The following is a 27,368-nucleotide window of genomic DNA, read 5'->3' on the forward strand; positions in this document are numbered from 1 at the left end:
TTGTTGCTTATGGTTCTTTTATGTGTGCTTAGTGTACACTGCACACAGGAATTCATGTTATCGTCTCATCAAAAAGACTAGCACCCAGACCACCACTCAAGGTCTAGTGGAGGGAGAGAAAAGTCCTGAACCGTATGGGACTTGAACGTATAGACACTCACTTCCCGAACTGGTGCATCACCACTACACCACTGCTCCATCCTCACTTCCTGAACTGGTGCATCACCACTACACCACTGCTCCATCCTCACTTCCTGAACTGGTGCATCACCACTACACCACTGCTCCATCCTCACTTCCTGAACTGGTGCATCACCACTACACCACTGCTCCATCCTCACTTCCTGAACTGGTGCATCACCACTACACCACTGCTCCATCCTCACTTCCTGAACTGGTGCATCACCACTACACCACTGCTCCATCCTCACTTCCTGAACTGGTGCATCACCACTACACCACTGCTCCATCCTCACTTCCTGAACTGGTGCATCACCACTACACCACTGCTCCATCCTCACTTCCTGAACTGGTGCATCACCACTACACCACTGCTCCATCCTCACTTCCTGAACTGGTGCATCACCACTACACCACTGCTCCTTCCTTTTCTCTTTTCTCTTGGTGTGCAAACTGACGTTTCTGGGTAAATTCTCAAGCTTTTATCAGATACTACCATATTGTTCTTTACAAAGGAATGGCTATAATAGGAAAAGACTGGTATCATCACTGCCATAGGATGCAAGAACAGGAAAATGATTAACTTTAAAATGAAAGGAGCAATGTGTTCCTTTCATTATTCTACCATCAATTTTAACATATACATTCTGAACATCGTTAGTAAATCAATTAGAGAAAGGAAATGTTTTTGTCTTTCAGCTTGTATGGAGTTAACCTTTTTTTTTTCTTTTTTCTTTTTTTTAAATGTTTTACAAGGGCCATTTGTGATAAATTATTCTGTTTGATATATAGCGTTTTGAACATCTTTTACCCCCAAAAATGAAGTATGGATGCCTACACGGCAGAGTAAAAACCGTCATACATGTCCAAGCCCATTTGTGTACATATAAGTGAACATGAGAGTTGCAGCCCATGAACAAAGAAGAAGGTTTTTTGTCAGACAAAGGGGTTTCACCTTATGTTTAATTCTTTTAACTTGGAAAGCTGCATGTTTGTCATACACGAAAACACTGTACAAAACATCCAAGGCCTGATTTGGATCTTGGACAGACTGCATTTAGAGCTGAAATTAAAAGATCTGAGAGAAAATGTTTCTTTATTAAATTTATATTATTTTCTAAGTATGATAGTTTTGTGGTTTAATTTTTGAATCATAACCCCCTTAATGTCCAGGTAAGACATGGTAATGATTACAACAACCAAAGACTGGAAAAGCTGTCTCAAAAATAGTATCTGAATTAATGACATATAAATGGTCAATCAGTGTATAAGAGGAATCAGTGACTCAAGTGGGTGTTTGAATTAACTTTTAAAACAAATGTTTCAAAAGTTTGGTTCCAACGATTATTAGTTTTAATTAAATCAGTATCAAAATCACCGAAGAGTATAATATCATCCTGCATGTTCCATTATTGATATAAAGTGTTCAGTCCATTCAGCATGATCTAATGATTTCTAAATGGATAAGGTTTGCAATAGTTCAATTGAATTTCAGTCTACAGTGTTTCCACCTGATGTTCCAGAATTTGCATTCATTTTAATCTTACTGACTGAAGAATATACACAATTGTGCCATTTTCTTTGCCTTGTATGGAATCCCTACGAATCAACTAGTAACTGGAGTTGAAAGATTGCTGTTAGATATGACACCTGATAAATGGGATTCAGAAAACCAAAAGATATGGAAGTGTTTTTCCAAAGTTTGTTAATATTGATTATATTTTGGTTATTTTGTGGATGACATGATTAATGTTTTAAAGTCGTACTCTAGGGCCTTCACCAGTTAGCCAAGAATTACTGTTCTGTGACATTTCAACAATGAAAAATCAAGGAATGTGTAATAAATGACAATATTAGCAATACAAATGTAGAAACACTCAAATCCTAACCTGGAAAGAAGCAATACAAATGTAGAAACACTCAAATCCTAACCTGGAAAGAAGCAATACAAATGTAGAAACACTCAAATCCTAACCTGGAAAGAAGCAATACAAATGTAGAAACACTCAAATCCTAACCTGGAAAGAAGCAATACAAATGTAGAAACACTCAAATTCTAACCTGGAAAGAAGAAAAAAACTATTACTATACCACTGTCAGCACCATAATAATTTGAACCACGATATGAAGGCGAATAATGAGATACGCCATCTTACTAACTTCAAGCAAACACACACACACTTTCTCTCTCTTTCTCTCTTAATTATCTCTCAAGATGTGTCAAGGATACATAGAAGAACCCAAGGTCACCAGAATTGTCCCCCAAAACCACCCCAAATTCTACCCGCACAGATAAATGTGCTGTTGATGAAATGCAGTACAGTACAGTACAGAACATTGAAAGTGAGAACGGATGTACAATGGCTGAATGGCCTATCATTTTAGTCCTCTTTCTGTTATTACCGCTGCTAGTGCTTTTACCAAGCGGGGTGACAGCTGAGTGAATGGTAAGGTGAATGGCAATGCAGTGCAGCATCTGTACTGTACACATGTACTCGCGTCAAAGCTGAACCAGCAGCATTACTCGACACACTGTTCAGATCCTTAAAAAGCCAACCTTCGTTGCTTCCATCATTACAACACCACTTCAACATGTCAGGAAAGACTTCCACACCACCACCGATAAAGTTGTATTTTTTAGTATCCTAAATTCATATTTTAATGGTAATTTTCGTGCACATATAAAATGACATTACCATTAGTAGATGTAGCCCATTTTCAGTGGTTTTTTTTTGTTTTTTGTTGGGTTTTTTGTTTGTTTGTTTTTTTGGGGGGGGGGTTGTTTGTTTGGGGTTTGTTTTGTTTTTTTACTTTATTTTGAGGGTTATTGTGCTTGGTTTTGAGAAGATTCAGTCGCTAAACGAACGTGCAGCCATTTTCCAAAGTCCAAAAAATTGTCAGCATCACGGATTCGTTCAGTCTGTGCCGATCAGAGAACCGTTCTTTCCGTCTTTGGCCCCGCAAACTATGCAAATGCAAACAAAAAAAACCATGGCAACTTGAGATGACAAGTACTCTCCTTCTTTGGCATGGTCTCCATGGGTGAATAGTAGAGAGGTGGAGCCTCTCTGAAAGCTTCTCTGAAGGCCTTCAGCATCAGCCACGACACATGGGAGCTGAATGCAATGGACAGACCAAAGTGGCGTTCAGCTGTCCACAAAGGCGCCAAATCCAGTGAGGCCAACAGAATCGCTGCAGCAGAGCAACGCAGACAGGCCAGGAAAAGCAGTGCCAGCAAGTCCCCGACAGCCGCCACCATCCCCTGTCCACACTGCGTCAGAACCTTTCGGGCGCGGATTGGCCTGACCAGTCATCTGCGCACCCACAGAGCCCAACCCACCCACCCCCAGGATGACTAAATGGTCCTCGTCGATCCCGACGGACGAACCACATGTGTAATTCTTTACCAAAAGGGTCCATTGTTGAGTCACACGAAAGAGAAACAGATTTCATGTTTCAACTTGGTATACGTGTTCATGAGTGGCGCGAAAGACAAAAAATTGCGGGAAAGTATATGTGTGTGCGACTGTGTGTGTGTGTGTGCGCGCGCGCGTGCTCGCGCTGTAAAGAGAATGTGTGTGGAATGATACTGATGCGAGTCAACTGGTTACACAAAATTATAAGATTTGTTATTTTTTTCATAAAACATTATTATGCAAAGGAATTTATAAAAGGTAGAACAAACTTTCGTATATTTGTTGCATTCATCACACACACACACACACGCACACACACACACACACACACACACACACACACATGGCAGCCAAGCGCTACTGACTACACGCCCACACAAACATTAACTTAACCTGTAACAAATTAATGGCAATCATCCACAAACAACACTCCCGACACGTCTTCGATACATGCTGTTTATTGCTTAGAAAATTGTTTTTATCATTTAATGAATACATACGCTGATGCCGGTAAAAATATTATCGTGAAAAAAAAAGAAAAGTACTAAACAGAACATTACCAAGTACAAAACCGTCCGCCCCCTCCCTCTTCCCATCTCATAACAATTATGTCATCTGTTCCCCCCTCCCTCCCTTCCAATGACACGATTATAGTTGTTTGGTTCCTTGTGCTTAGCACAGAAAGTGAAACACAAAGTTGCATTGATAAGGTTGGGGACAGCCACTTCATTAAAGCTGACTGCAAACGATGAATGGTAGGGGTAGGGAAGGTGAGGGGGGCCGGGGGGCGGGGGGGGGGGGAGGGGGGCGGGCAGGGATAAGAACAGTAATACAGACCTACAAAAACAACAGATACATTATGGACAATATACGCAGAATGATAACGCCACTTGAGAACACATCACTGAATAATTCTAACATGTCAAAAATTCAGAAGCATATTACTGTATCACATGATTTGTTTCATCTGTACACTTGGTGCCAACACACGCACACGCGCGCGCAAGCCTCTGGTATATTTACAAACAGGCCGAATCTCATTAACCTATAATGATAAATACACAATCATTTTGTCAAAACGTTTACAACGTTCCCCTGTCGTTAAGTCAACAATGGTCTACACTTGATTTTTAACTTCCGTCAAAAACAATGTGAGATATTACAAAAATAATAAAATAAAATAAATAATAAAAGACAATGGCGTAAATGGCGTGATCTACTCTTGCTGCTATTCAAACAGTTTATAACAAGCTTGCATATTTGTTATGAAATATTCTGATAATTTTCATATTATTCAAAACCGATGATGAACAAGTATGTTATCTTCAACAGTTCGTGGTCGTCGCTGCTTTATAGAACCTGCCAGCACTTGTGACAGCTGCATAGTGTACACCATGCACCGTCAGCTCCAAGGCACGTCACAGAAAAGCGGATCTGGAGGCTTCATCAGATGACCTAATCAACACAAGGACACTATCATCACAGCGTGGTGTCCATGAGAATCGTCTACTGTATAAAACCACCGCAGCGGTTTGGGGGCAAGGGGCACAACGCACGCACGCGCGCGCACACACACACACACACGCACACACAGTTAGCTGCAATATGCAATATATCACAGCAGTCGAGAAGAAATACATTTGAATTAAACCGTCATTTGGTCGTGGGAGGAAAAACTGAAACCACTAAATTATATTTGCGTTAATCTTGTCGAGGCAGGATGTTTATGTACAGATGTGTGGGACGTGGTCTGTGACCTACATCTAAACTTGGGTGTCGTGTGAAACGGGTTTCAGTCTTCTTCCGTTGAGACGATAGGTGTCGTGTTCGTGTCAACAATTATAGTCACACGACTAGCCACCTTGGGTTTCCCTGGCTGACCACCGACCACTGGGGCTCACTGGCAGATTACATGGGGTTCCTAGGCAACTAGCAGAAGGAAGGTCGGGGGTAAGCTTTACAACAGTTTCTCTTCTCGCAGGAATAGGAAAATACTAAAACCTGTCCTTGCATGAGACAGCCCCTCAAAAGACAAAACAACCCACCAGTGACACTGATTCCGAAAGACGAAAAGAACACCCAACACGTCTGTAGGGACTGGTCAGGCTGGCTCTGGCCTGGTCTGGATATGGCTCGCCTTGCACTTTGGCAACCACAGACAAGTCCATACCACACCCTGCAAGATTACATTTTGGAAACATGAGGTCATGGGTTGTGTGAGCCTGTTCCCTCAACGCCAAATCAGTGCAGTGACCCATTGGGAAAATGGCCACACAAGCCAACCTGTGCTCCAGTCCGTGTGCTGCGTGCAAGGTGTTCGCGAGAAGAGAATGCTGATGGTGAACTGAAGGACCTCGGCCCTCGTTAGAGAAGTGATCATGAAAATCCTGGCACCATGCTCCATGTTATGTTCTTCCTTCTTTCCGGGCAACTATCAGTCCTGTCTGTTCCCGAGCCCGCTTACTTCCCCATGTCTTCGCCGAGTCATGTTGTACAGCAGACCCCAGCAGCTGGGGGTCTAAGTGTTGTCAATGGAGATATCAATTTATTGAGCTACCTGTTGTACTTTTTAATTTTTTTTTTAATTTTTTAATTTTTTTACAACACGTGGGTCGAAAACTGTTGGTCTGAACGGGCCTTGCTAAGGTATGATTCAAGCCTAGATGTGACAAAAGGTAATGTTGTGGGATCCCAGGTAACTTCATGGCATACTGGAGAACTTTGTTTGACGCAAGGTACGCTAGCAGGAAAGTGCACGTGTTTGATTCTTGATGACGTCGATCTGTGATACTATGCGGGCGAGTGATGACGCCATAATGCGGCTCTACCTCTTTCCATCACACCAGGCCGTAACAACATCCCAGGACACCCTGTCGTCATACCTGTCTCCACCTCCACGCTGTAAACCCGGACAGAAAATGTTGCAGCTTTTGATAACATTGCCCACAAATGTTCACAACCAGAACACACTTGCCAACTTTCAAACATCCCCATTCATTTTGGCCGTCAATCTGCACGCGCGCTTCTCACGTGCCGACATACTCATTCTCGGGCACGCGGAACCATCGCTCTTTTTCTACACCCAAATATCACAGTCAGGCCACAACGCTGGCGTTCAGGGGGGGGGGGGGGAAGGGGGGGGGGCATCATGCAATGTCAGCGTTCGTTGCGTTCATGTTTCAAGTCCTGTTTTCTGCTGCATTGTCACATGTGGTCTTAACCTATGGTATGTACACATACATTCAGTCCCCCACGTGTGCCATGTTTACATGGATCAAGCGTGGTAATGGCAGCGCTACTGTACACTTAAAAGAATACATGGCAGTTAGGACAGGGGATGCTGTACACTTGTACTCACTGCACTTGTACAATTATTTACGAAAACACAACACTGTTGCGTGTCTCTTGATACTGGTATTTTTACACACCAGTGTGTCAATACAACACTAATAAACATCATCATCCTGAAACTGTGTAGATGATTGCACACACACACACACACACACACACACACACACACACACACACACACTCATGCAAACGCACTCAACTCATAACCAACACGAATCAAGCTATTCATTAAGATAAGCAATAAGCACGTATATCAAACACCGGTGTGAAGCTTTGAGTCCAAACGCTCCAGTCAGAGAGGAGTCCTAACACAGGTGTTCATGTGAAGAGATCAGGAAAACAACCTCCAGTGGTATACCATACCAAAGGTGCGGACCGTGCTGAGATCTGAATGATGAAGACCTGGCTGCACACAGACGGGGGGCAGTGCCTCTGCCACCACGGCCGGTGTAGCGCCTGGAAGAGACTCCGTGGAGTTAACTTGGGGGTGGGGTCATTGTGGGGTAGGCCTCAAGTCAGGGAGGAGTGAGGGGGAGAAGCACGTGGTCACGAGGGGCGGACTGACCATGGTCAGTGCAGTGGCCAGTACGACACGGACGTTGTGAACCCCTGACAGGGTCCTCCGCACCGACTTCCCTGTGGCAAGAAAGGCCTTGGTGAGGGCCAGCCCAGTCCTTGTCTAGGTACTGAAGTAAAGGGAGAAGACCTACACTTCTCTACGCAGCCATGCACACAGTCATGCACTACCTCTGTCACTTCTTGATGTCAGTCAAGGTCTTGTTGCTGGGCGAGCCACTGGGCTTGTCCTTGCCCAGCCCTGTTCTCCTCCTCAGCACGGAGGGCGACTTGACCTGGACAGCACCCTCCTCCGCCTCCTCCCCACCCTCACCCTCCGCCACTGTGGGCAGGTGAAGGGCCGGGTCAGCCAGGGCCACTTTCTTACTGCCGCTAACTTTGCTCACGAGGCTGCCGCCCGTCTTGGAGTTGGCGGTGTCCCCGATGGGCAGTTCCTTGGAGGTGAGGCGCGGTGAAGTTTTGCCCATCCTCAGACTGCCGTGTCGAGCCAGGCTGTTGACCACGTTCCCGTCTTTACCCACCGACCTCCTGGCTGAGGGAGTGGTACTGCCGGCGCCGCTGTCTTTCTGCACTTTGGAGGAGGACGACAGTGTGGGCTCCATCAGGCGGGATCTGCTTCTGGCTGGGGCTTTGGGACTTGGGACAGTGAGGGGGGTGTCAGGATGATCTTTGCTGGAGGGGATTGAGGCCTCCGACAGCTGAGATCGTCGGCGGGAGGCAGTGAGTGTGTCAGAGGAAGGGGTGGTGGGTCGCTTGTTGGGTTGAGCTTTGGGCGTGCCCAGGGAGGTGCGGGCTGAGGTCACTCTCATGGACTGGGAGCGGGCCAGACCTGCAGATGGCGAGGCAGACTGGGTGGTGGTCTGGGGAGTGTTGGGGGTGTGGGCAAGAGAGGCCCGGGAGGACAGGGTGGTTGGTCTGGCAGGTGGTGTGGTGGGAGTGGTGGGCCTGGCTGAAGGGGTGGTGGGGCGAGAACTCTCCGCTGTCCCAGGAGTGAGTCTCTGTGTTGGCGACGTCTTGCCCGCCAGGTTTGTGCTGACCTCGGATCTGGCGCCAACACCGCTCTTCCTGTCTGTCCTAGTCTGGGAAGACTGAGCAGCGCCGGACTTTGCCGGGGAAGGTGACGCGGCGCCGGATGAAGCTCGACCGGAGGAGCGAGATGCACGGACTGACAGTCGGGAAGGAACATCACGCTTGAAAGCATTGTCGGGATGCGTTCTGAGGGTGTTCTCAGCCCGCATGGAAGCTCTGATGGTGCCGCCCTTCTTCACGGGGGTTTCTTTGGCCCGGAATGACTGGCGGGAAGCGGCGTCTCTCTTGAAGCGGCTGTCTGCCTCAGTGGTCGCGGTGCGGGCCCTGGAAGAGCTGTTGGTGGATCGCATGTAACTGGGCTCCGTGACTCTGCTGACAGAACTGGAGTGAGATTTCTTTGAGGACCCCGTGGAAGGCGGGGAATGGAGGGCAGGGTGTGCAGGGTGGGTGGGGGTGCTGCCTGTGGACCACGTGCCGTGACCACTGTCGGGTGACAGGGCCGTAATGTCAATGCTGTTGGGGCCATCCTGTGGCGCCATCACTCTCACCTTGGTCCAGCTGTCCGGAGTCAGCGGCTGCACCTCCTCCCCTGGCATTGACATGTCACTGGTCGTGATGTCGCTGATGCCACTGTCTCGCTTATCTGCCTGCCTGTGTACCTCATCGGGGCCTAGGCTGTTTGACTCCACCGTGGAGGAGAGCGATGTACACGGAGACATGCTGCCCATGCTCTCAAAGCCTCGATCCGTGTCCGTGGAACTGGCGCAGCTGCTGGCGTAGCTGGTCCTTGATCCCGCCATGTTGTTCAGATCTGCCAGCTCCCTCTGCCGTCCTGAAGGTTCGTGATCTGGGCCGTCAGCCGTGCTCAGCCGCTTGGTCCTCTTCAACCGCCACTTGGCCACGGAAGCCATGGGACTATCGTCGTCCTCCAACTGGTCCACTTTGTTCTGCAGGCGGTGCACGGCCTGCTCCACAGCACTGCTGTCCATGTGGCTGTAACGGCGAGCCAGCACTTCCCCTCGCACACTACTGCCGATTAGGGCGTAAGCACTGGGACGTGGCAACCCCTGCCCGTCCTGACTGCTGCCCTGCAGGCCTTGCTCTGGGCTACACTCTTCATCGCTGTCTCTGTCTGGCTGCAGAGTCTCTGTGGACGTGTTGGCCGACTTCACGTGAGAGCGACTCGTGGAGCTGTCAGTCTTCAGCCAGGCTGGCCTAGTCCTCGGGGCGTCCTCGCCCTTCAGATCTGTGTCGCTCTCATCGCTGAGCAGGTACAGACCATGCAGACGGTGATCACTGTGTCCGCGCATCATGGGGCTGACGTGGCGGGCCATGGACTCGTCAAAGGACCTGGATCGGCTCACACTGCCCTTGGTGACCAGGTCCTTGAGGGCTTGGTCCACGGACTGCCGCTCCACGTCGCTCTGGGCACGTCCCTTCAGCTCCGCCACACTCTTCAGGTCCTTGTAGCCAAAGCGCTGATCTCGGAAGTTCTTCCTCGCTGCTTGTCGCCTGTCCTCTCTACTCTGCTTGCTGCTGTCAGGGCTTTGCTCCTCGCTGGATCTTGGCGACCGCGATGTGGGCGGGGTTTTGGGGCGGTGGGAGGTGGGTGACTGCTTGCTGGCCTTGGGAACCGTGTTGCCATTACCATTCGACATGCCCCGCAGAGCACTGTGTACGTCGTCCGGAACAAGATTGGACCTCATCTTCCTCTTCTCACGCTTCTGTTTCAGTGCTGGCGACTCCCCTGTAGCTGTCCCTGCTGGCTGGTCAGCAGTCACCATGGCAGCAACGGCTGTCGTGTGTTGCTGTCGCACACTGGGTGTGATGACACCGAAATTGTCAATGGGTCTCATGGAGTCTTCAATGGTTTTCAGCAGTCCGTCCACGTCTGTACCCATTTTCTGACTCATTGACAGGCGGATGGACGTGGGCACCTGGTGGATGTCAGAGTCATCTTTTGAGGTGACTGCTTTCTCCGATGCTTCTCCGTTCAGCAGTTTGCTCAGCGTCCCCGTGTCCATGCTGCTGTAGCGCTTCTTCAAGTCACGCCGGCTCTTTTCCAGCGTAGCCTGTGGGTCTGTGGCTGGCACCTCAACTGGTCGCTCTGGTCTGATGGCCAAGTCCTTGGGCACGGTACGCACGCCCTGCATGTTTTCTGTGCTTGACGTGTCCGCGCCTGCTACGCCGTCTTTCTCAGAAATGGGCTCCAGGGCGTGGTGCGGAGAATCCACACCGTTACGCCAGCGCGAGCTGCTGTCCGTTCGGGACCTGGTGGTGTCAGGGCTGTGGGGGGAGTGGGGCGAGAAGGGGAAAGGGGAGGCGGAGCGCTCACCCGGAGAGGGCGTGCACGGGGATTGCGGCCTGTTGTGGTCAGCAGACTTACTATGGAGACGGTTCTTGATGCGGGTCACCAGGGCGTTTGTCTCGTCTTCCGAAGACGTGCTGCTTCTGTTCCGTGCCGCTAGCGCCGTGTCCACTGATGGTCTGTCTAGCCAGCTCCTGGTGCGCCGCAGACCTCGTGAGCCGCCACCGTCCTGGCTGTCTGTGGCATCACCGCCTGCTGCCTCTTTCTGTCCGCCCTGGCTGTCGCTGGCTGGCGTCAGACGGCTGTCTGGAGTGAGTGCTGGGGATGGCGCGCGTTCCCTCTCCGCCGTCACCACGTCCAGCAACTTCCTCCTTTCACGTCGTCGTCTCCGCAGACTGGCGTAACGATCGGCGGGCGCCTCTGGCTTGGCCATGTCTGCTTCCAGACTGGAGTCCATCAGGAACTCGATGAGAGAAGCATCGTCTTCAGTGGCGTAGCTCTTTCTGGACCGTCTCTGCATCAAAGGATCAGACCCCAGGCTGTCTGAGGACTGGTCAGAGGGTGACTCTGTGTGTCCAGGGCTCTCCCCGATGGTCGGTTTCTTTTTGTGCACCGACACACGACCGAAACCTCCCCGCACCAAGCCTGGGGGCTCCTGGGCTGAGATGACGTCACCTGTGCCTGATGTCAGAGCTGCTGCAAGAGCGGAGGTGTCCAGATTGATTTTCTGCACCTTGGTGACGTTGAAGTTGCCCTCCGTGTACTTGCGGTTGCAGAAGCCGCTTCTGACGTCAGCCAATAGCATGTCCACAATGGACCCTTCCTCACTATCCATTGACTGGTCGCCCTCCTCTGCAAACACATCACAGTTATTTTTAATTTTATCTGTTTGTGTCCAATCACTGGCAGATATTGTTTACTGCATTTGTTTTCTGAACATACAGACAGTCTGACAGAGGAAGAGTTAAGACAGACAGGCAGGAAAAGAAAGTGCACAAACAGGTAAAATCGGGAATCACAGACAGAAAGCTGATACACACAGGCAGAAAGCAACAAACAAAACAGGCAGAAAGCGGAGACACACAGATAGAATGGGGAAACACACAGGCAGAATTGAAGGGGAAACACACAGGCAGAAAGGGGAAACACACAGGCAGAAAGGGGAAACACACAAGGAGAAAGGGGAAACACACAGGCAGAAAGGGGAAACACACAGGCAGAAAGGGGAAACACACAAGCAGAAAGGGGAAACACACAGCAAGGAAACAACAGTGAAGGGAAACCACAGGCGAAAGGGGAACAAACACAGGCAGAAAGGGGAAACACACAGCAGAAAGGGGAACAAACACAGGCAGAAAGGGGAAACACACAACAGAAAGGGGATAACAAACACAGCCAGAAAGGGGAAACACACAGGCAGAAAGGGGAAACACACAGGCAGAAAGGGGAAACACACAGGCAGAAAGGGGAACACATAGACAGAGAAGGGAAAACGAACACACAGACAGAAAGGGGATAAACACAGGCAGAAAGGGGAACAACACAGCAGAAAGGGGAAACACACAGGCAGAAAGGGGAACAAAGACAGAGCAAGGAAAACGAAACCACAAGGCAGAAAGGGGAAAAGGACAAACGGGAACACAGCCCATCTTAATGCAGGCAGAAAGGGGAAACACACAGGCAGAAAGGGGATACAAACACAGGCAGAAAGGGGAAACACACAGGCAGAAAGGGGAAACACACAGCCAGAAAGGGGAAACACACAGGCAGAAAGGGGATACAAACACAGGCAGAAAGGGGAAACACACAGGCAGAAAGGGGATACAAACACAGGCAGAAAGGGGAAACACACAGGCAGAAAGGGGAAACACACAGGCAGAAAGGGGGATACAAACACAGGCAGAAAATGTTCCAAGGCAGAAAGGGGAAAGACAAACGGGAACTACAGTCATTCTCTTACTGGAATTCCTCTTCTGAGCAGCTTCTTTCTGCCGCCGCCTCTGCTCTTCCTTCTCCTCCTTCACCTTCCTCTCCTTGTTCTCCTGCAACATCACCACCACCAGCCCTTCACTATTTTACACATGAACACAAGTCAGTACTCCGTACCATGACATTCATCCATCATGTCACTGATAAACCTGTACACCACGTCACTTGTTGCCATGTCCAACTGTCCACGTCAATGACACAAGTGTCAACGTCACTGACACACGTGCTAACGTCACTGACACACCTACCCGCGTCAATGACAATGCCTCTGACACACGTGTCACGTCATTTACACACTGTCCATGTCATAGACACATCTGGTCCACGTCACGGACACTCTCGTCAAAGACACCGATATGCCTGTCCTCGTCACCGACAAAGCTTGTCTACCACATCACCTGTCCACCACGTCACTGACACACCTGTTCTGTCCACCACGTCACTGACACATCTGTTCACCACGTCACTGACACTCATGTCAAAGTCACTGGTACGCCTGTCCTCGTCACCGACACACCTTGTCTTCCACATCACCTCACACAAAAGTCCTGTCCAGTTCTTGTAAAAGGGTGACTGACTGAACAGTTCATGTTCTTTTCTAAAATCGCTCCCAGTTTATTGGCTAGTGTCTATTTTTTAGCACGGTTTAAGCTTTGCTTGTTGTGCTTTAATTATCAGTAGCATAATTACCATGATGTTTTTTGACTCAAGTTCAAAACACTGACCCGGATGCCTTTGGAGAAGCGGTCGCAGAAGGTCTGCAGCGTCTTGAAGCACTCCTCCAAGGTGAAGGTGGCGTCGCTCTCGGAGAAGAAGACAGCCAGGTCCTTGCGCAGGTCCTCAATGTCCTTCAGGTCCTCCTCCAGCTCCCGCACCTCCACACTGGCTTCCTGCACACACACACACACACGCGCGCGCTGACAGTGACCTATGCAACACTTAGACACACACAGACACACACACACACCACACACAAACACACAAAACACAAGCACAAACACATGCCTCAAGTGTTGGCCTTGTGGTAGAGCATAAGCCTAGGAAGCGAACTCGTTCGATTTCCAGACACTTTTCCCCCTCCACCAGACTTTGAATGGTGGTCTGAATGCTAGTCATTCGGATGAGATGATAAACCGAGGTCCCGTGTACAGCATGCACTTACCACACGGCAACAAAAGGGTAGTCCATGGCAAAATTCTGTAGAAAAATTCACTTTGATAAGAAAACAAATTTTTGCGAGCAGTGCAGCCCAAATTCCACGCTGTGTGTGAGCGTGCGCTGTCCTGTGTGTGTGTGTGCGCGCGCGCATTTGTGTGTGTGTGTGTGTGTCTGTGTGTGTCTGTGTGCGTGCGTGCGTATGTGAGTGTATATGTGTGTGTGTGTGTGTGTGCGTGTGTGTTTGTGTGTGTGTAGGAGGAGGAATTTTGTTTAATGTCCCGTCACACATATCGGTCATTGAATATATTTTGTTAAGTATTTAGGAATACATTTGAGTATTATCGGTTAGAAGGGGTGGGAGATGTGAATGAATGGAGGGTTGGGGGAAACTGGCCAAATGATGGTGAAATGAGGGTGAAATTTGAAAAAAAAAATCTAAATACAATTACAGGAAATTACTTAGAGAAATTCGTAAAAGAGAAGTCGTTACACTGACAAGCGAAACAAATGATAATGAATGCAAAAAGTCAAAAACATCAACGTTCTCAGTCACTAAGTGTGTGTGTGTGTGTGTGTGTGTGTGTGTGTGTGTGTGTGTGTGTGTGTGTGTGTGTGTGTGTGTGTGTGTGCGTGCGTGTGTGTGTGTGTGTGCGCGCGCGCGTGTGTTTGTGTGTGTGTATGTGTGTGTGTGTCTGTCTGTCTGTGTGCGTGCGTATGTGAGTGAGTGTGTCTGTGTGTGTGTGTGTCTCTGTGTGTGTGTGTGTGTGTGTGTGTGTGTGTGTGTGTGTGTGTGTGCTTGTGTGCGTGGGTGTGACTGACCTGCAGAAAGGCGGCCATCTGTTGCTGGAAGTCCTGGCCGGCACGTCCAATCTGCTCCGTGATGGCCTTCACCTTGCTGGTTACACCCTTCACGTCCGACCTCAGCCCCTCCATGGACACTCTGCGACACAAGGCGACACTGTGAGCTGGGGAGGTCGTGCGATGCACTACACTGCACTGCACTACACTACACCACACTGCACTACAGTACACTACACTGCACTGTACTATACTACACTGCACTACACTACACTGACGGGTTGCGTGCAACACTACACTACACTATACTACACTGCACTACACTGATGGGTAACGTAATACACTACACTACACTGAAGGGTAGCGTACTACACTACACTGCACTATACTACACTGCACTACACTGAAGGGTAGTGTACTACACTACACTGCACTATACTACACTGCACTACACTGAAGGGTAGCGTACTACACTACACTGCACTACACTGACGGGTAGCGTACTACACTACACTGCACTATACTACACTGCACTAAACTGAAGGGTAGCGTACTACACTACACTGCACTACACTGACGGGTAGCGTACTACACTACACTGCACTATACTACACTGCACTACACTGACGGGTAGCGTACTAGACTACACTGCACTATACTACACTGCACTACACTGAAGGGTAGCGTACTACACTACACTGCACTACACTGACAGGTAGCGTACTACACTACACTGCACTACACTGACGGGTAGGGTACAACACACCAGTGCACTATACTACACTGCACTACACTGAAGGGTAGCGTACAACACTACACTGCGCTATACTACATTGCACTACACCACACTGCACTAACAAGTAGCGTACTTCCACTGTACTAAGGTGCAGCATAGTATCACATCCTAGAACAAGCAGCACACGCAGTCTACACTTGTTCACTCCAGTACGTACTGAGAGGCATCTTTGAGGCATCTCATCTCTTCGGGGAAACGCAGCAGACGTGGGTTCTTCTCTTCGGCTTCCTGCACATATACATTGATACACTGCCACTGACATAGGAATACAACACTCACAAATAAAAAGTCAATACAATCTTTTTTTTTTTCAAAACCAAAATCTAAATGGGTGCAGTATGTCTTAAAACCAGGGAGAGTGACACACGTAAAAAGAAAGGAAAAAACTGAAAATGTGAAGGAGTGTTCGTGTGTTGTTGTGTTTTCCTTTAATATCCTAAAGGATATCAGTTCCTTACTTTAATGTGCAGTCTTCAGGTCGTGGTGGTTTTTTTATCAAGACTTTTGTAACACATTCTATCAGCGAGTTTGCGGCGAAGTAAGAGGATGCATGTGTCATGACTAATAGTAATGATGGCAATGTAACAAAGGAAAAGGAAGCATGTGTCATGACTAATAGTAATGATGGCAATGTAACAAAGGAAAAGGAAGCATGTGTCATGACTAACAGTAATGATGGCAATGTAACAAAGGAAAAGGAAGCATGTGTCATGACTAATAGTAATGATGGCAATGTAACAAAGGAAAAGGAAGCATGTGTCATGACTAATAGTAATGATGGCAATGTAACAATGGAAAAGGAAGCATGTGTCATGACTAACAGTAATGATGGCAATGTAACAAAGGAAAAGGAAGCATGTGTCATGACTAATAGTAATGATGGCAATGTAACAAAGGAAGCATGTGTCATGACTAATAGTAATGATGGCAATGTAACAAAGGAAAAGGAAGCATGTGTCATGACCAATAGTAATGATGGCAATGTAACAAAGGAAAAGGATGCATGTGTCATGACCAATAGTAATGATGGCAATGTAACAAAGGAAAAGGAAGCATGTGTCATGACTAACAGTAATGATGGCAATGTAACAAAGGAAAAGGAAGCATGTGTCATGACTAACAATAACACACAATCTGACGAAGTAAGAAAAAGATGCATATATACAAAGATAAATATGGACAGAAACAGAGACAGAGACAGCAAAAGTAACAGGACAGACTGACCAAGAGCACATGGTGCAGCAGATTCATAGTGTACAGAGACAGCAGAGAAAGGACTGGGAGGAGAACAGAGGGGAGGACAAACATGGCACTGACCAAGAGCACATAGTGCAGCAGGTTCATGCCCGGCTTGTTGGCTCTGATCTCCGTCAGCTTCAGGAGGGAACTCAGCTTGAAGCCGGCTGCATTGCCCGCTTGGTTTCCCTGCAAACACGCACCTATTATTCCAAAAGGTAGTGACAAAGGCAAATGTACATGCTTTGTTCCAACCAGCACTGGGGGACAACACACTAAAAAGTACATTGAAAATTAACACATCAATAAAGAATGTTTAACACAAAAAAAAGAAGAAGAAAAAAGAAGAAATTATGACACTAAACAAAACACGAGTTTTCATGAAGGAATATGAATAACAAAACTCACACACACACACACACACACACACACACACACACACACACACACACACACACACATGAAAGAGAGGGGAGTGGGTGAACACGGGGTCACTGACGTAAGATCAGAAAGTTCAATGGGTATGCATGAACATGGCAAATAAAGTATGAGATTAATATATTCATTCACAGTTAAATAAAGTATGAGATTTATTCATTCCTTCGGAGTTAAAGAAAGTACGAGATTAATAATTCATTTTGCATAAACAAGGCGAATGAAGTCTGAGTTTAATACATTCATTCAGAGTTGTGTGGCAGAGTGGGTGGGTGTGAGGGGGCAGTACTTACGGAGTTGAGGTAATTGCCAGTGATGAGGATGAGGAAGATGATTTCCTGCAGGGACTTGTTTTCTTTTATGTCTGTAACACACACACACACACACACACACACACACACACACACACACACACACACGCACGCACGCACGCACGCACGCACGCACAGCATACATATATAATTATACACACAGCACATATACAAACATTCATACACACACGCACACACATGCACACGCGCACACAAACACAATTTCGATTAAATAGAGAAAAGACAAAAGTAATCTTCTTCTTTTCAGAAACCAACTCAAAAGTACCCATACAATTTAAATGTGGAGAGGACGTAATTGAAAGCACAGAAAAACATAAATATCTAAGGGTTGTATTTCACAGAAACGGAAACTTAGTTTAGTACAAGATCATCTGACAAATCAAGTAAATAAGGCAAAACATGTACTGCTCAGAACGTTTCGCAGTACCAATATCAAGATGAATATCACGTGTCAGGTATATAATACTTTGGTAAGACCATTATCAACATATGGGGCGATTTGGTTTCCATATGTTACAGGAGATGTGTCGTTTATTTGAATTATTCAGTAGTTGTCTTTTAAATAAACTTGCACATGAAAAACTTCATGTCAAGTTATAAAGACAATTCCTAAGGGTACATAAAAAGCAATGGTCCTCCCAGTTTAAGGAGAATTAGGAAGATTCCTTATCAGCCTAAAAATAATATATCAAATTACTGGTTAATTCGATAAACATATCAGAGCTCCCTCAAAATTCGCTTGTTTGTAGAACTTACAAATATCGTCAAACAAACAAAATTGTTCAGTGGCTACTTTTCTTTTTTTTTTTAAATGTGTTAACTAGCACCGCGGAAGACATCATGTTTAAAAAGAAAACCATTCACTTTTAGTATCAAAAGTTGATTAAAGTATGCTATATCCAAGAAGCTGGAAAGTGAATATGTAAAATTCTGGAAACAGAAACAAAACAGTTGATCCAAACTAGCTTTTTACAAGAACGCCGTAACAAATAGTATCAAATCACACTCTTGACGGTAAACAAAATCAAGATGGAGTAAATTAAAATGAAGACAAAAATTGTAAAAGAGTGTACAACCCAAATGGCCTGAGTTGCACACGAAAACTTTGCAAAAATTGAGAAAACTTTTCTGTTTTTACAAAACAGCAAACTGTACAGATTAAACACAGACTTCGCAATGCTTCATGGACTTGCCAACTCCTCTTTTAGGTGTATCGGTTCCATTAACTCAACCTGTCTGAGTATTTTATGCAGTCTGATTTCACTTCAATGTGTCTATTCCTCTACCTGTCTGTTCTGAAATATGTCATAAATCAGACTATTATTCTGTCCACCTATTACATATTTCCTATTTTTCCTCCTTCTCCGTAAGTGTTGAATGCATGTCATTTTGTATATCATTCTTTCTCTCGTAAGTGCAGTTGTCTAAAATATGCATTATTCATATTTTGCTACTTTCCATCAGTCTGTCCCTTTTTATTATTTTTTCCACTATTTTTAGCCAACGAATGTGTGCGTTGTAGTGTGTATGCATGCGTCTGTGTGCTCGCGCGCGTGCGTGAGTGTTGTGTACATACATGTGTGACGTGTGGCAAGCGCGCGCGCGCGTGTGTGTGTGTGCGTGCGTGTGTATGTGTGCGTTTGTTTGTGAGCGTGCGTAAGCAAACGGGTGTAGTGGCACATGCTGGCACACACGTGGTGACAGAGAGGGAGGAGAGACAAAAAGAACATGGAAAATACAGAAGTGTGAACGGACAGACAGACAGACAGACAGAGATGACTGAAGTCAGTGCCAACCTTTGGCGGCCTGAATGATGGCTTCAATGGAAGGTCGGATCCAGTCCATGTTGGTGCTGAACTCCTCTTTGATCAGCAGACCCTCTATCCGCATGCGGAAACTGCAACCACCACATTCTCTACACATGATCATCATCACCACAACTTCGTCGACAAAGAAGGAGAGGAAGGGGGAAAAGAAGGAAGAGAAGAAGAAGTGGTGCTGGTGAGTACAATACTTTATAAATAAACCCCGATGTAGGTAGCTGACATATTGCACTGGATGTGTAGAGTTCGGGTTCTTGTCCTCGTGTAGGGCCCGTCACCACGGAGCAGCAACGCCCATATTTGTTTTCCTTCTTCAGTCTGCAAGTGTGTTTGTTTTACGGTAATATAAAAGTAATTTTATCAGCGACAAACCATTTGTTGCTGCAGATTCTTTTATGTCCGCTAAGTGATACTGCACACGGGGCCTCAGTTTATCATATCATCCGAATGACTAGCACCCAGACCACCATTCCGGTCTAGTGGTGGGGGAAGTAATAAAAACAAACAAACAAACAAATCCAGGTCCGTATGCAGGACTCGAACCCGTGGACAATCGCTTCAGAGTTCGGGCGCATTACCACAAGCCACCGTTTCATCTCCACTTGCAGCAAGAGAGAGACATTACATCACATCAGTGCACAACAAACACGATACAATCTCGTACTTCTGCTGGACCATAGGTTAGGATATGAACTGCCCACAGCTTCAGAACCGCTGTCTATGGAAAGGTGATGTATGGGGATGTAACAGTGGAGCAGGTGTGATTCGCTTGTTTCCTGTTTGTCTACAGTCTGATAGTTCGGCCACCGTCAGTGGCCTCTGGACACTCATTGTCCTGTTTCGTGTGCCCGCCATTCCCACTTCGTATATTCAGCCCCCCCCCTCCCCCCGCCCCCCCCCCCCCATTCGCTCCCTCATTCACCCCTCCCCCCCTCTCTCTCTCTTTTTAAAAAAAAAATAAAACATTTCATTCTCTCTCTCTCTCTCTCTCTCTCTCTCTCTCATATACACTTCGACACGGATGGGTATTTAACATATTTGTGTACAGATTCCAATGCTAAGATCACCAACAGAACTAAGAGGCATACACACACAGACACAAAAATGAACTTTCGGAGAAGCAAAAAACTGTAAGAAGTGGGGGAGAAGTGTCTCTTTCATGGCTTTTGGACGGCGCAGCATAGTGCAATTAACTTTTAGATTTTCTTTTAATATGAAAGAGAAACTGGTGTATCTTGGTGATCGTAGACGCCCTAAAAGTAGGCGAAATGGGATGACCAATTCAGTGACAGGCAAATCAGAAATAGGCGAATCGGGACGACACAGTTATAGCTGCAGGACTGGTTGGGACAGAGGAGACTGACAGACCACACAGTACATGGTCACCAGCAGTAGGCCACAGGCCGCTCACATTGACACAGGCAATAGACAGGACAGCGCTTGTAATGATGAACCAACAGACAGACAGGCACCACTTACTTGGGCAGGGCCATCAGGCACAGAAAAAACTTTTCCGCATTACCCAGCTTCTCTCGGTCTCCGTCAAAGTTCTTCAGCAAATCAATCTGAAAAAAGACAAATGTTCGTGATGCATCCTCTTTGTCTGTCTGTCTGTCTGTCTGTCTCACTCTCTTTATGCATATACATGCACGTATCAGAATAGCTTTATCTCAGAGAAATTTAGTTTGTGTTATACACATACATACATTTCTAGTTATCGCAGTATCAATACACACACGAGCGCGCGCGCATGCACACACAACACCCCCCTCAACCCCCACATTAACACACGCGCGCCTCACACACCTACATCACATCACATCATATCACTGAGCTGACCTCTTCCTGGGAGGGGAGCTGTTTGAGCAGCCCCTTGAGTCGCTCTGCCCCAAACTGCTGACTGCGGCCCTCCCTCAGCAGGCTGACGATCTCCTGGTGTGACGTGCGGAACTGTTTCAGGAAGATGTTCACGTTCAGGCTCCGCTTGCCATCCAGCAGGTTGATCTGTACACGGCACCACGGGGCCACTAGCATCATCATCGTCATGATGACTGTTTGTTATGGTCATGATGAAGATGACTGTTTGTTATGGTCATGATGAAGATGACTGTTTGTTATGGTGATGATGATTATGACTGTTTGCTATGGAGATGACGAAGATGACTGTTTGATATGGTGATGATGAAGATGACTGTTTGTTATGGTCATGATGATTATGACTGTTTGTTATGGTCATGAAGATGACTGTTATGGTCATGATTATGACTGTTTGTTATGGTCATGATGAAGATGACTGTTTGTTATGGCAATGATGATTATGACTGTTATGGTGATGATGAAGATGACTGTTTGTTATGGTCATGATGAAGATGACTGTTTGTTATGGTCATGATGATTATGACTGTTTGTTATGGTCATGATGAAGATGACTGTTTGCTATGGTCATGATGAAGATGACTGTTTTTTATGGTCATGATGATTATGACTGTTTGTTATGGTCATGATGATTATGACTGTTATGGTCATGATGAAGATGACTGTTTGTTATGGTGATGATGATTATGACTGTTTGGTATGGTCATGATGATTATGACTGTTTGTTATGGTCATGATGATTATGACTGTTTGCTATGGTGATGACGAAGATGACTGTTATGGTCATGATTATGACTGTTTGTTATGGTGATGATGAAGATGACTGTTTGTTATGGTCATGATGAAGATGACTGCTTCTTATGGTCACAATGAAGATGACTGTTTCTTATGGCGATGATGAAGATGACTGTTATGGTGATGATGAAGATGACTGTTTGTTATGGTCATGATGAAGATGACTGTTTGTTATGGTCATGATGAAGATGACTGTTTGTTATGGTGATGATGATTATGACTGTTTGTTATGGTCATGATGAAGATGACTGTTTGCTATGGTCATGATGAAGATGACTGTTTTTTATGGTCATGATGATTATGACTGTTTGTTATGGTCATGATGATTATGATTGTTTATGGTCATGATGAAGATGACTGTTTGTTATGGTCATGATGATTATGACTGTTTCTTATGGTCATGATGAAGATGACTGTTATTGTCATGATTATGACTGTTTGTTATGGTCATGATGATTATGACTATTTGTTATGGTCATGATGAAGATGACTGTTTGTTATGGTAATGATGATTATGACTGTTGTGGTGATGATGAAGATGACTGATGATGAAGATGACTGTTTGTTATGGTGATGATGATTATGACTGTTATGGTGATGATGAAGATGACTGTTTGTTATGGTCACGATGAAGATGACTGTTTCTTATGGTGATGATGAAGATGACTGTTTGTTATGGTGATGATGATTATGACTGTTATGGTGATGATGAAGATGACTGTTTGTTATGGTCATGATGATTATGACTGTTATGGTGATGATGAAGATGACTGTTTGTTATGGTCATGATGATTATGACTGTTATGGTGATGATGAAGATGACTGTTAGTTATGGTCATGATGATTATGACTGTTTGTTATGGTCATGATGAAGATGACTGTTTCTTATGGTCATGATGAAGATGACTGATTCTTATGGTCATGATGAAGATGACGATAAGCATTTGTTGTTGTTGTTGCTATTGTTAAGATGATGATGATTATTGTTGCTGTTAGTATTACTATTGTGATGGTAATGATGATTCTTTTTTTATTGTCGTTGTAGGCGGACCCAACAGACAGGTGTTTAAAGCGTTGGACTTTCAATCTGAGCGTCCCCGGTTCGAATCCCAGTTACGACGCTGGCAGTAAAAGGGTGGAGATTTTTCCGATCTCCCAGGTCAACAGATGTGCAGACCTGCTCAGTGCCTGAACCCCTTTGTGTGTATACGGATGCAGAAGATCAAATTCGCACGTTAAAGTTCCCGTAGTCCATGTCAGCGTTCGGTTGATTATGAAAACAAGAACATACCTGGCATGCACACTCTCAATAATGAAGTATGATTGCCTACATGGCTGGGGTAAAAACGGTCGTACGATGAAAAGCCCACACGTATATACGTATGAACGTGGGAGTCACAGCCCACTAAGAAAGAAGATTTGTCATTTTTATGGTGATGGTGTTGATGATTGTTATTTTCATAATAATTGTTGGCGTTGTTGTTGTAATAACTGTTATGATGACGAGGACCATTATCATTGTTGTTGTTTTTATTATTGTTGTGATGATAATGATTGTTATTGTGAGGGGGTGTTAAGGTACTGGCAGATCTGCACATCTGTTCACATTGGGGATCGGAAAAAAATCCTCATCAGACTTCAAATCAGGGATCGCACCCAGAACCCTTGGCTTGAAAAGTCCAACGCTGTAACCAGTGTGCTGTTGTACCTGTCACCTTTCAGCCCACCACCCATCACTGATGTCACACTGTGTCCAGGCTCAGGTATGACTCAACGTTTCGAATGAGCGAATCGATTTTTTTTTTTTTTTTTTTTGTCCTCCTTTCTATCAGGTACTTTTTTTTCTGGCCTTACCCCTCCTTCCTCTGCCCCTCTCCCACCGCCTGTCTTCTCCTGTCTGCAATACGTCAGCTGTCTGTTGACTGCCATACCTTATCCTCTCCCTCCCTGCTCCCCCTCTTTCTCTCTCAGACCGTGAAAGAGAAGAAAGGGAGTGGGTGGGGAATGAGAGAGAGAGAGAGAGGAGAGGGTGGGTGGAGGTACCATATATCATTCTGCTGATGACGTGTCCTGCTTACCACCCCAGCCATAGAAAAAAGCCACGCGAAGTGCCGTCTGCAAGATACGAGGAGCTAGCTGTGGCAGTCTGACAATGAACTGAGAAAAAAGCCATACAATGCCGCCATAAAGGCTCGGACTATGGCGCGGACACAAACACATAAATAACGAGGTTTTTCTCTCTCTTTTTTTTGTTTGTTTTTTTGTTTTTTTTTGTTTTTGTTTTGCTGTCGAGCCCGTCCCCTTACCTTCACCCTACCTAAAACTCCCTCGACACTGCCAAGGATCTGATTCACACATACAAAACTGTCGCTGCTAACTCCGTTATCGTGTGTGTTGGGGAAGGGGGTGGGGGCCGGGGATCTGGGGACTGACGCAGAAAGGAGGGAGGGAATGAGGGAAGGGGGAAGGCACCTGTGAAATGACGACTTAAAAGGCCTCTGATAGCGTATGCTACGTGTGTGTGTGTGTGTGTGTGTGTGTGTGTGTGTGTGTGTGTGTGTGTGTGTTTGTTTGTTTGTTTGTTTGTTTGTTTGTTTGTTTGTTCGTTCGTTCGTTCGTGTGTGTGTGTGTGTGTGTGTGTGTGTGTGTGTGTGTGTGTGTGTGTGTGTGTGCGAGCGTGCGTGCGTGCGTGCGTGCGTGTGTGTGTGTGTGTGTGTGTGTGTGCTACTTCCAAGGGAGTTCACGGGGAGGAGGCGGTCGGAAAGCGAGCGCTGTACGTGATTGTTGTGGTACCACACGTTCATGTGCTCTTTCAAGGGGAAGTACCGATTGGTGGTGAGGTTTTAGCACTGACTGTCGTGTAACCTGTGTTTGAGTCCCACACAGCGCAGGGTGGTGTCACCACGCCCTGTCGGTCAGTGAGGGGCCAGCACTGAGATGCCTGTGGAATGGTGGTCCAGTGCTAATCGCCCGACTAGAAATCGAGTGCCCACAAGTTTCTGACCGGGATTTTCACTCCCCCACGCCCCTTCCACTGGACCTTGAAGGTGGTTTTGATGTTAGCCATTCGGATGAGTGGAGTGGATGAATCGAGACTGATTTTATTTCTACAGAATTTCGCCAGGGACAACCCTTCGGTTGCCGTTGGATCTTTTATGAGCGCTAACTGCGTGCTGCACGCGGAAACTCGGTTTATTGGCTCATTCCAAAATAAAAATGAAAAACAGATCATCACTCAAGGTCTAGTGGGTCAGGTCAGTATCAGTTTCAAGCAGGTGTCAAAGCGTGCGGACTGATCCATATACACTACACCTGTGTTAAACAAGCCGGGGGTCGGGGAGGGGGGGGGGGGAGAACCAGATACCTGACCTACGCATTGACCAAACGCGCTGGTGAGACAGTACTAAACTAAGATAACAAAATAAATACATAAGGCAAACAAAGGAATAACTGAAATCGAAAATAAGAATAACAACGAATTGTACATGGAAGGCAAATAATCAAAATAAAAATATGAAAAAATTAATGATGTTCAGCGTGAGAGGTGGTGACAGAGTGGCAGGCAGGTGAGGATGGTACAGGTTTGCAGGTAACTAACTTCGTGGTCCGCCCACACCATCGCTGCATCCCCCCACAAACACGGTCACTTCCCTAAAGCCTAAACAGCGCATTGGGTCCATGTGTAGGTCAGGCATATGCCCTCCACTGTGTTTTATAAGCAGGTGTGGTGTGACGTATATGGACGTACCAGACCGCACAATGTGACCCCTCCTTCAAACTGGAAATGAAACATCACCGACAAACAACCGATGTTCTCTGACATCACCGACAACAAGCCGGTGTTATATGACGAGGCCGTGTTCTGTGAGGTGACCGGCAACAACTTATTTTCTTTGACGATACAGGCCACGTGTATTCTGCGATAACATCGGCAGTCATGAGGGAAGACTGCAGACTGTGTTCTACTGACATTTGCTGGACACACACACACACAAACACACACACACACACACGTGTGCGTACAAACAAAACATTCCCAATGCATATCGAATCCGTGTCCGACGATTCACAGAACAAATGCACAGAAAGTCACTTTCCAAAGGTGAAAACCCCAGCTGCAAATAAGTACTTGACAAAGCGCGATTCAAACAACAAGAACAGCAACAACAAATACATACCACATGACACAAGGTAGCGGAACACACATGTTACAGGCATGTCAACACAATCATCGCAACACCAAAGCGTGACTCTGCCAGTCAGAAGTGACAGGAAGCAACACTGACCTCCGTGTTCTCCTTCTTCCTCTTCACATCTGGGGCTGCAGCCTCGGTCCCCTGGCCGGGCCTCTTCACGCCGCCCTCCCCGCCACTGCTGAGCGCGAACAGCTGGTCCATGCGCCCAAAGTCCATGGTGTAGTGCTGGAACTGCTTGCCCACCTGCGTCCACAGGTTCTGCCTGTTGACGATACTGTTCAGTGGGATCTTCTGCCACTGCAGCTTGCGCATCTTGCCACGCGGCGTGGGGGTCTTCTGTTGGGGCAGGGCCTGGCTGGGCGGCGGGGGCGTGGACCGCGGCAGGCCCGGGGGAGGGGGAGGGGGTGGTGGCCCTCCACCGGGTGGGGGTGGAGGTGGGGGCGGGGCTCCCATGGCTGGTGGAGGCGGTGGTGGAGGAGGAGGAGGAGGAGGGACGGGTGCCGCCGCCCCGAAAGCGGAAGGGGGATGTTCTGAGGTTGGCGTGTTGGGGTTGGAGCCCCGGCTAGACCGTTGGCGGCGGGTGGTGGCGGTCAGCAGCTTGGTGGCGTCCTGCGGGGTCTCGGCCAGGATCGCCTTGTGCACCAGCTGCTCCACGGCCCCCCACACCGCCCCCACCAGATCCTCGTTGCCAGAGTCGATCTTCAGCATGTGCTGCAGAACGGTCAGGAAGAGGACCCCGTGTGGCGTGTCGTGCACCTGGGAACCACACCACACCGGACACTGCACCTCACCTCTCACCTGTCTGTCACAGGTCACGTCATGTCATGTCACTGCATATGTCACAGGTCTTGTCATACGTTGCACCGCGTCGTAACGTCTCGTAACCAACAGCTGTGAACAGCGTTACAGCTGCACCGCTCAGCAGTATGCACTACAATGCATCACTTTCTACATGTTGTGTCGCGCTTTATGTGTTGCGTTGTGCTGAGACCTGGTGGTTTGCGTTACGTTAGACTGCCTTGCGTTGTGCTGGGTTGTGTCGATTTGTGTCCTGTTGCGTTCTATTTTTTGCAGT

The 27,368-nt window shown here is 47.0% G+C and overlaps 1 protein-coding gene across 1 annotated transcript in view; it reads right to left on the reverse strand.

Moving 5' to 3' along the window:
• Positions 1 to 4,038: 4,038 nt before the first annotated feature.
• Positions 4,039 to 27,368, reverse strand: part of LOC143283925 (uncharacterized) — a 78,757-nt gene continuing 55,427 nt past the window's right edge. The window contains exons 6-16 of the mRNA XM_076590365.1: positions 26,384 to 27,049; positions 21,267 to 21,431; positions 20,907 to 20,992; positions 19,401 to 19,501; positions 17,566 to 17,636; positions 16,919 to 17,026; positions 15,759 to 15,829; positions 14,827 to 14,947; positions 13,575 to 13,739; positions 12,821 to 12,902; positions 4,039 to 11,712 (exon numbers count right to left, since the gene is read on the reverse strand). Coding sequence (XP_076446480.1) covers positions 7,700 to 11,712; positions 12,821 to 12,902; positions 13,575 to 13,739; positions 14,827 to 14,947; positions 15,759 to 15,829; positions 16,919 to 17,026; positions 17,566 to 17,636; positions 19,401 to 19,501; positions 20,907 to 20,992; positions 21,267 to 21,431; positions 26,384 to 27,049 — 5,649 coding nt within the window. The 3' untranslated portion in view covers positions 4,039 to 7,699. The remainder of the gene's footprint in view (positions 11,713 to 12,820; positions 12,903 to 13,574; positions 13,740 to 14,826; positions 14,948 to 15,758; positions 15,830 to 16,918; positions 17,027 to 17,565; positions 17,637 to 19,400; positions 19,502 to 20,906; positions 20,993 to 21,266; positions 21,432 to 26,383; positions 27,050 to 27,368) is intronic.

Source organism: Babylonia areolata, chromosome 7 (genome assembly GCF_041734735.1).
Source record: "Babylonia areolata isolate BAREFJ2019XMU chromosome 7, ASM4173473v1, whole genome shotgun sequence".
NCBI lineage: Eukaryota > Metazoa > Mollusca > Gastropoda > Neogastropoda > Buccinidae > Babylonia > Babylonia areolata.